This window comes from Platichthys flesus, chromosome 19, assembly GCF_949316205.1.
Source record: "Platichthys flesus chromosome 19, fPlaFle2.1, whole genome shotgun sequence".
Lineage (NCBI taxonomy): Eukaryota > Metazoa > Chordata > Actinopteri > Pleuronectiformes > Pleuronectidae > Platichthys > Platichthys flesus.
The window spans coordinates 13,270,042-13,279,880 of NC_084963.1; the positions used below are offsets into that span (position 1 = coordinate 13,270,042).

General features: G+C 43.4%; 1 protein-coding gene across 8 annotated transcripts in view; it reads left to right on the top strand.

Moving 5' to 3' along the window:
• Positions 1 to 9,838, top strand: part of cdk5rap2 (CDK5 regulatory subunit associated protein 2) — a 29,988-nt gene extending 20,150 nt beyond the window's left edge. Inside the window, exons 34-53 of one of the 8 annotated variants that reach the window (XM_062413202.1) lie at positions 45 to 146; positions 562 to 710; positions 1,264 to 1,670; positions 1,809 to 2,041; positions 2,400 to 2,451; positions 3,585 to 3,791; positions 4,071 to 4,234; positions 5,014 to 5,358; positions 5,521 to 5,646; positions 5,789 to 5,902; positions 6,064 to 6,253; positions 6,853 to 6,974; positions 7,242 to 7,454; positions 7,552 to 7,635; positions 7,726 to 7,982; positions 8,144 to 8,293; positions 8,371 to 8,509; positions 8,669 to 8,715; positions 8,820 to 8,874; positions 9,373 to 9,838. In XM_062413202.1, coding sequence (XP_062269186.1) covers positions 45 to 146; positions 562 to 710; positions 1,264 to 1,670; positions 1,809 to 2,041; positions 2,400 to 2,451; positions 3,585 to 3,791; positions 4,071 to 4,234; positions 5,014 to 5,358; positions 5,521 to 5,646; positions 5,789 to 5,902; positions 6,064 to 6,253; positions 6,853 to 6,974; positions 7,242 to 7,454; positions 7,552 to 7,635; positions 7,726 to 7,982; positions 8,144 to 8,293; positions 8,371 to 8,509; positions 8,669 to 8,715; positions 8,820 to 8,874; positions 9,373 to 9,500 — 3,284 coding nt within the window. In that variant the 3' untranslated portion in view covers positions 9,501 to 9,838. Of the gene's footprint in view, positions 1 to 44; positions 147 to 561; positions 711 to 1,263; positions 1,671 to 1,808; positions 2,042 to 2,399; positions 2,452 to 3,584; positions 3,792 to 4,070; positions 4,235 to 5,013; positions 5,359 to 5,520; positions 5,647 to 5,785; positions 5,903 to 6,063; positions 6,254 to 6,852; positions 6,975 to 7,238; positions 7,455 to 7,551; positions 7,636 to 7,725; positions 7,983 to 8,143; positions 8,294 to 8,367; positions 8,510 to 8,668; positions 8,716 to 8,819; positions 8,875 to 9,372 lie in introns of all 8 variants that reach the window. The other 7 variants (XM_062413196.1, XM_062413195.1, XM_062413198.1 and 4 more) reach the window with 7 other exon arrangements.
• Position 9,839: the final 1 nt, after the last annotated feature.

Genomic DNA, 9,839 nt, shown 5'->3' on the forward strand with positions numbered 1-9,839 from the left:
GAATGATTTCTTCCTAACCCAATATATATTGCTTCTAATGCCAGCTCTGGAGCAGGATGACAAAGGCGTGCAGGTGGATTTGCAAGACCTGGGTTACGAAACCAGTGGCAAGAGTGAGAACGATAGGGAAGAGAGCAGTAGCACAGGTAGACGGCCTCTAGACAGACTCTGCATGTCTGTCTGCTGAGTGGACACTAATCTCAAATTCTCTTGTTATGTCTGCATGAGGAGTGAACAAAGGCAACTGAAAGATATTGTCTTTTACCTTGACAAGAGTTTTCTGTTGGGTCTCATAACCACACAGTCTCTCTACTGGTTTTAACCTGGTATTTCTTGGTACTCTTCCTTTGAATGGGCTGTTAATATTCTACAAATTCTTGCATGTTTTCACTCTGAAGTTTGGGAATGCCTTTCCAGCACTCATTAACCTTTCACTTTGATTTATTGTCTCCTTCACAAGTGATTTTATTTACACATGGCACTTTCAACTTGTTTCCCTCAATTTCATATATTTTTTTTGTTCCTTATTTGATTGTTTCCGCGTTTCCCTTTTGTTGCCAGATCTAGAGGTTGGCGTGAACCCGAGCTGTAGTGCCTCTAGCCTGCCTTCCCTGCTGAAGCACGAACAGGCCACCTTCTCCTCCACTGAAAACCTGGACTCAACCTCCAGCACGCCCTATCCAAGTTCCCCAGCTCTCAGCTCAGCCAAGGTATTCAACTTTTTATCTGTAACTAGGCTTAGCAGCCTGTCAAATTTTGTGTTTCTCTAGAAGTTGAGTGATGTGTAGGAGGCCATATTGTATATATAGGTGTAGACATTTTGCAAGGTCACGTCTCTGTTTTCAGCCTTTTCAAAGCCAAAAATAATATGCAAAAGTGTAATAAATAAATAAAACGGTGCATTTGATTCCTTGAACGCACACTGCAATCATTAGCATATCCACCTAACTATCATATTAAAGTATTGAGCATTACTAAGGCCAAGGGACACATCAGTACCCACATTTGTTTTACATTTGTATATAGCCATTAATAGTTATGATGAGTTTTTAATAAACGTAAGTGTATTACTATTAAATACATTTGTTTGCCTTGAGATTGGAACGTGTGGCAGGTGTAGCAATAGTTACTCATTTGTACTTAATGGATTGTTAATCTACAATTAACCCATACTTATTTAATTTGAAGACTGTTAGTCACTTTTTAAATCGTATAATTGTGTGAAAAGATCAAATTATTTAACCTTCTCCTATGTGTTTTCAGGTCAGTCTGAAAAGCCTTCAGGTCTATGACGAGTACGGTGTTTCTGAAGATCCTCTCCAGCTTCAGGGACAAGTGAGAGAGCTGAAGGTCCAGCTGGAAAACCAGACCAAACTCATCCTCCAAATGCAAAACCTTCTGCGAAGGAGCTCCCTCTCCAGTGACCGTATTGCCAACGCCTCTGACCACTCCGCTGTCATCAGGGATCAAGAAGGGACACAGAAAGAGGAGCGTTGCCAGGATAGTAGCTACAGCACTGTGCAGCAAAGGGAGAAAAAGGAGGGAGAGAACCAGGCGATGAAGGATAAAACCAGCCGTCTGAATGTGGACCAGGAAGGAGAGAGGACACTGAACAAAAGCATAACCGAACAGCTGCCACAGACCCGCAGCCGCTCTGCATCACCTGCCCGGTCAGCACTCTTTTACACTGCATTTCTAATATTACACTGAGTAAAAACTGCACTGTCACTTTGTAAAACTAAATCTTGACTCATTTTGTTGTCTTTGGTGTTTCTCTCTTGCCTGACCTCATTCTGTCTTCTCCACAGACTGGACTCCCTGGTGCAGTCACAAGCCAGGGAGCTGTCACAGCTGAGGCAGCAGATCAAGGAGAGCCGGGGACTGGGAGCCCTGCAGCGCCGGCAGCTGGAGGAGCTGAGCAATGCCTTCAAGGAGCTGCTGCAGGCCAGCAAAGTGGACTTCTACATGGGGGAGGTGGTCAAAGAGCAGCTGGACAAAAGCCTGAATCTTCTGGACAGGCTGGAGGGACGGCTGGACAAAGGTAGCCACTGCTGTGATGGTTGTCTTTTGAGAAATGTTTCTAATCAGAATCACACAGTTAATTATTTTATCATAGTTATTCGTGATGCACTATTTTGGCAAAACAGACAAAAAATCCAGCCAACACACGCTTAACCAAAATGATGTTGGAATCTCAAATAAATAAAATAACAACAATAAAAAACCTAAACTCAATATTTAGCAAGACACAAGGCAGGAAAGGAATTAGAGTTGTATAAATACAGACCTATTATGGTTTAACAAAGAGAAAGCGGAGACAGAGGAAGACAAAAGTGCAGTCATTCGTAACTGATTTTTACAGACAGCTCTTTGACAGCATCTTTTCCTCCGTCTGCTAGGAGAGTCTCATCTGGATAATGAGGATGTGGCGGCTCTGGAACTGTCTCGCAGGTACGTCTCAGACTCTAATACTGTTTTTCCTTATTGATGACACCATAACTCATTTAATTTGATTAAATTTGCTTATTTATGGTACAAAGTAATTATCTGATCATATTTATATATTCTAATACTTGTAAAGTTAGGTTTAGGATGGTTGGGTAAGTTCAACTTTTCTTGAACATACTTTAAGAACAGTTTGGCAAATATTCATATGCTTACTGACAGAGAGCAAGAGCCAGAAGCCACAGGGGGTAACAGGCTCTGTTAAAAAATAAAGACCAGCACACAGCCATGTCTCAACTCCCAGGTGTCATCTTTAAACTTCACCTTTTGTTTCAGTTAAGTATGAGATGTGTTGATCAGTGAGCTTTACAGGTGCAGACAGCCAAATGTTGCCATCTGGGATTTGAGTGTCATTTGCTGAGCTAATTTGATTATGTGTCATATGTCTCGTGACCCTATTACAGACCCCCTCCCTCTCTACCTCCACCCAGTCATTGAATTGCCTTATGACCCTGGGTGGCGCATGTGATGTTGGTTTTAAATGGCGTCCTGCTGTTGACCTAATTTTGTCTGTGTGTCAACCAAAACATTAGGGTCACACTGCCCCAAACTGGGTCACCGGTCTTTTAGGACATCAACTAAGAACACACACAACACATGTCAAACGAAGGAATTGTCAAGCTTTGTGTAAAACACCAAAATAAGAACTTGTAAGATGTAGATTACCATGGATCTGCATTTTTCCCTAATGAAACCACGTTTACAGCAAATTCGGTGGTTCCAGATCTGCACCATTTCTTCACCAAATTACGCACACTCACAGCTGTTAGTCCCTTGAAATGGCAGGTTTTTTTTCATTAGGTTCCATGAATTTTTTCCTGGAAAATCTGAGAAAATATCAAAAAGCAAAATAAATGGATCATGGATTGTCCAGAGCCATGCCAAAATGTGATGCGTTTTTTCTTGGTCTATATTCCATCCACCCACCACCGACTGAACATCTATTCAGTCGGTTTTCTTGTAATCCTGTTGAAAATCAAACAAACCAATTGACAGGAGAAGCAACATAATCTCCTTGGTGGAGGAAGTTAATATGGCTCCTAGTTACGTCCACTCATCCACAGTACTGTTGTTGACAGTCTTGAGGAGCTTCAGCAGGGATCACATTCACTGCTCTCCTATGAGGACATGAGAGATCCTCCTGACAGCCCAGCTAGAATCCAGCTGGAGTTAGATCATCTGCGTTTGGAGCTAGAGGGCGATAGAGAGCTGCTGCAGCAGGGTATCAGCTTCCTCGTCCAACAAAACCTCAGCCTGGCTGAAAGCACCAGAGAGCAGCTGGACCTGTGAGTGGGTTTCATCCAGAAACACAGCGTGGCGTTTGCTGTGATCTCTTCTTTCCTATTTTCTCAGCTGTTGACTTGCAACTGAAAGTTGCAAGTCTTCTGGTTTGAAACTTGGTTTGGGCTTCTTCAGTCTTTCAGTTTTATCTTTTTTTGGGTGGTTCCTCGAAACGAGCTGATGTAATGGAAAACATCCAGCTGTTGCATGTTCTAAAAGACTGACTCATCTCAACTGGTTTCAAAATGATGACTCATCATGTTTCCACTTCTCTCCCCTCCCAGGTTGGCTAAAGAGCTGCAGGAGAAGAACCGTCTCATCCAGGCCCTTCAGAGCCAGTTCAGAAGCCAAAGTCCCAGCAGCCACCACAGCTCTCACTCTGACTTGTACCACTCTGACAGGACCTCTTCCTACTGCCATAGCCCACAAGGTGGCAGTAGATCTCCAAGTGAGCATTTCCAGATGCAACACCATATATATATATATATATATATATATATAGTCTTAATAATGGAATTTATTTGTCAGTGGGTGTGAAAGCCAGGCCAATTATTGTTTTAAGTGTCAGAGATGCTGGGCATTGCCAGATATAGTCTCTACTAGACTGGTTTGCTTGATGCAAAATGCCAAATTTTCCCCGTTTTCTAGCCTCAATGGTATGTGATAGGGATTACCTTGTCCACAGCCTGGGAAGGCACTTATTTTCCAGTCAAATCCTTTCTGTTGCAGTGAGGCGTCCCACAGAACAAAGCCGGCTGAACAAGGGCAAAGCAGGTGTCCAGTTTCAATCCTGCTCCTCTTGAAGTTGCATTATTCAGTGGCAACTATCGTGTCAGCTTTAAATTGAGTTTCCCTCTGTAAAAGAGATAGTGAAGGATGTAGATATGTGAGCGGTCCCTGACCAGGGGCCAGTCGACCCCAACTTACATTTAACATGCTACAACACTGTAGTTGTAAACACTCACCTCTTTGGTTCCCGATGCTGCAGTGCTCATTGTGTTGCAATGAAGCCTGTGTATGACTTTGTTCTTTATCAATTTCAACTCTCTAAAGCATGATCACGTATAAGTGATGCGTATTAATATTGAGAGAGGAAGGGACGATAAGGTCTTTCACAAAAATATGGTGTAAAAAAGGCTTTTTAGATAAAAAAAATGATAAATTAATGAGTTCCTCTATTTTTTTCTTTGTTAATCTACTTGTTTTTATTTCCCTGTACACATTCAGGCCAGCAACACTCTTCTGATTGGATGGGAGCAGCTGTTCCACCTGTAGGTGGAGCCCAGGGGGAAGGTTTGTCCAGTCACAGGGGCGCTGCCAGCAGACTGCAGGGCCTGCAGAGGGAGAACGGGCGACTGCAGGAGCAGCTGAGAGGCAAAGAGGAGCTCAACGCCACCCTGCGCACTGAACTGGACCTGCATCGATCTATTATTTCCCAAAACAGCCCGTTCCATCAGAAGAAGGATCAGGGCCAGGAGAGGCAGGGGTCAGGGCCTCACACAGAAGCTCATAAAGTCGACAGAGACACTGCCCCAAAGACTTCTCACGGGCAGCACAGCACAATGAATTCAGGTAAACATCTTCAGGATATCTCTGCTTCTGCTGCTTACATTTGTATTATTGTTTTCAATCTGTTTTATGTAAATCCCCCTTTTCTAATCCAAATGCAATTCTTTAAGCCCTTTCACTTTCCCTTTCACTTCCTAATGATTTTTGTGCGCGTGTGTCTCTCAGACCTGCTGGCAGAACATCTGCAAGAGATTCGAGCTCTGCGACAACGTCTGGAGGAGAGCATCTGCACCAACGACCGTCTCAGGGAACAGCTGGAGAGGAGACTAGCCGAGGTGGAGAAGGACCCAGGTACACACCTCCAACCCAAGACGTCCTTTCACTGTCATTGTTATTTTGAACAAACATGAAAATACTGTATATTTTATTTCATGCACTGTACTCATGCTCTATATTTGGTGACTGATGAGTGTGTGTACACTTGACTTAGCAGCCACCAACATCTTCATCCATGGCAATGAGGAGCAGGGGCATCTGGCTAATGAAGTGCGTTTTCTCAGGGGACAAAATCAAGCCCTGAAGGAAGAGCTCAACCAGGGGTCTCGAGGTAAAACACACATTTTCTAGCAAGTATATTTGGCACACACATCTTTTTCAGTCAGAGGTAAAGAGACAATATTTGTCCAAACACCAGTTCATTCTGGGTAGTGCCATGTTCATCACTGAAGGTGCTTAGCACTAACCTGCATATACTTTAATTTCCTCCAGACAAGCAGAGGGAGAACGAGAAGCTACGCGAGTCTCTGGCCAGACGGACGGCCAAACTGGAGCAGAGCAGGAAGGAGTCTGAAGCACTGAGGCAGGAAAATAACCGACTTCAGGAGAGGCTGGAGCACATTAGCCAAGAAAACTCAGAGCTGCAGGATTCACTGCACTACAGCAAAGAGGAGCTGCATAGGTACACACACACACACACATTACATCAGAGCATCATGAGCACACATATGTAAATGTGTTCGTTATCATATCATTAGTGCTCTTCTATTTGCAACCTGAAACTGCACATGACTGTTAATAGCCATTCTAAAGACTTGTTACCATTATACATTGTTAGTACAACTCAGAAACATGATAGTGCATCATTTGAAGGCTCCAACACAATATGATAGTAGGTGACCCCTGGCCCCAGGTTCTACGGACACAGTTGGGTGAGACTGACACTCGAAACCCGGAGTCTAGTTTACTGTCAGATCGCTTCTCCTCTCGCTTTCCTTATCTTGTCACTCTGAACAAAGTGTTGAGTATAATACACAACACACGGCTCTTTGTTGGAAACACGCAAAACCCAATATGATTTTCAATCAACCACAAAATGTCACAGTATGTAAGTAGTATGTTATAATATTGTATGGCATTAAAAAACACCGTAGTATAGTAAGACATACAAAAAGTCGTACACGTGTCTTTTTTTTATGTATTTCATTATTAATTAATAATGTGTGATCTGTCATTTTAAACTCACTGGATTTGAAATCTATCTTTGTTTTGTGTTTGCAGGTTGCAGTGTGAGGTGAAGCTCCAGAGGCAGCAGCTGTCTGACTGCCAGCATCTCCTCCAGTCACTGCGAGTGGAGCTGCAAGTTTATGAAAAGATCGAGACTGATAATCATAAACACAACGGTACTGCCTGTTTTTTGCTGTGTTGCCTTTACAAGGCGCCAATTGAAATCTTATGAAGCTTAAATTCTAATTGTCTGTCACTTAGCAACAATTACAAATAATCTAAATTTTACATAGATTAGGTTAGTCTTCTCCTTGGCTTTGTTGCCAAACTCTTTCTATCTACAACTGCTCTTGTTATATTGCATTTAACACATTGGAGCTTGAGAGATACAAGTCATCTGTTTTCTGTTGACAAACTATTTCCTCCATTGTCCCTCTCAGCAGAATCCAGTGAGACAAACCAGGAGCCACTTCCTGTCCCGTACTCCGGCTCTGTGGACCTGAGCGAGCTGCTGACGGAGATCCGACACCTGAGGCTGCAGCTGGAGAGGAGCATCCAGACCAACACGGCTCTGAGGCAGAGACTAGAGGAGCAGCTGCTCCGAGGACCCAACCGCTCAGAGACCATCAACATCAACTACCTGCTGTCTTCTCCAGGTAAACACAAGGCTCAGACCAAACATGCTCATCACATGTGACACATGCACACAGGACTCCTCAGGTCACGTTACTGTTGGTTTTCCATTTGTCTTAGATGAAGGGGGCAGGTCACCAGGTCGTGAAGGCGGTGATCTCCATCACTCATTTCAGTCTTACAACGAACGTACCAATGTCCCGGGTAAGAAAACTGCCGTCATGGTTATTCACACAACTAAATACAAACCTATGTCATATATTAAAACACTTGGACATGCTTAAATGTTTTCAGATGAGAAGCGTCGTGCTCGTTCAGAGGTGGACGGCAGCTCCTTCAGCAGCAGCTCTGGTGACTCTTGCGCTCTGTCCCGTCTGGTGCCGGGTCACAGGATGTGGGCCAATCGCAACGGCCGCCACGTCTTAGGTCTGATTGAGGACTACAACGCCCTGCGGAAGCAGATCTCAGACGGTCGTAAGCTGTCGCGCAGCATGGACTCACAACTGCAGGAGTGTCTGCACACAGTCAGGCAGCAGAGCTCTGACAACAAGGTGCTGAGAAAATGTCATGTTAGTTTGTGTTTTGCTGATTAATAATAACGAGAATATGAAGGTTGTAATAGGATTTGAATAGTAAGTAAATAAATGGACATTTAGGACAAAACCTTCTGAACACATTGTGAACATATTTCATGGCATTGTGTTCTTCAAAGGTGATGGAGCAGCAGCATCTGAAGGGTTTGACCAGCAGCACGAATACCATGCAGCATGTGCTGGAGGAGGCCGGTCGACTGCTCAAACTGCTGTGGAGAGTCTCTCTGCCAGCTGGCAACACAGCAGGGGACAGTGGCAACAACCAGCAGGTAAAACCTGCACACACATATTTATGCATGTGTCCTCACAAGTTCAGTATCTACAGACTGTCTTTCTCCGTCAGCAGGACGAGCTGCTGAAAAACGAGATAGCCCGACTGAAAAGCCGGCTGTCGCAGCAGGAGCGGATGCTGAGTGGAGCCGTGAAGCGCCTCCGCAGCACCAACCAGCTCAAAGAGGGAATGGAGCGGGTCATCATCGATCAGCGTAGGATTATCTAGATTCATGTTGACAACATACTAGAACTGAACATCTTTAAGAATGGAAAAAACAAATTGAAAATGTCATTGATCAGAAATATTATCTCAACGTCATAGTAAAGTAAAGCATTAAAACAAATGAACATATGTTTGTCTCCCTGTGCAGTGTCTCTAACTCATGGAGTGTTGAAGAAAGCCAGGGGAAACCTAGAGGTGAGTTTATCCAGATAACCAAAAACCAGTGTAAATGTTAAACTCTTTCTCAGCAGTGAATCACTCTTCATTTCCTTCTTGTTCTCTATGTGAAATAATGATAGACAAATTACTGTACCCTGTCTGGCCTGAAGGGCCTGTCTGGAGGACCAGACGAAGGTTAGTGCGATTGAGCTTCAGGCTGTGACAGTGATCTGACGCATGGTGCATGAAGTAAACACATGAACGGCTTTAGGACTCAAACTGGACGTTTATCAGAATGTGTTTATGATGCATGATGAGATAATTCTACTTGGTTGAAGCATCTTTAAAGGAGTAGTTCAACATGTAGGAACACATGCTTAACACGACTCTTTCATTTTTAAACAGACTTCATATATTAAACTACAATGTTAATCAATCAACCTGAAGAGGTCCTTGCCACTTTTTAGTACTTCACCTGCTAAGCTAGCTTCGTGTTAAAAAGATATGACTTTATTAAAAATGTTCCCTTAATGTAGGACTATTCCTTTAATAAACCAGTAGTCACGTGCATGTGTCCGGAAACCATTTGGTTTTGTCCTGCATGCATGAAGCTGAAAGTTTGTTAGCAGCTGCCACATTTCACTCTTTGCAGACTCGTGTTGAAGAAACTCATCTACATTTTGTCTGTTTCAGGAGGTTCCAGTCACTGGCCAGTAGGGGGCACTAGAGAGCCTGAGCGGAGGAGTGCAACCGTTTCCAGAAGCACTGCAGGCAGACACTCGGAGTCCTCAGATGATACCTCTCTGCACTGCAGCTTCTAAACCTAATGGTTCATCTGCTTCCTACTCATCAGGCCTCATCCTGCTGTAAACAGTCACCTTACTCTCCAGATATCAAAGCCTTTTTCTATCTTACTTGCACAAAACCTGCCTATAAGTTGATTTATATTTAGGTACTGAAGTTGTAAAAGTTTTTATCGTCAAAGAAAATGCCTTGTAAATAGTGTTTCCTGCATTTTTAAATATTTTTCTTTTATATGATGTTATGAGAACAGGAAATGTATTTTATTACTGACTCTTTGTTTATGTATGGGATGGTTCGGGAGACTGTCATCAGAAAGAATCATGTGCAAATGCAGTAAAGAAAAAGGTGAAACCCAG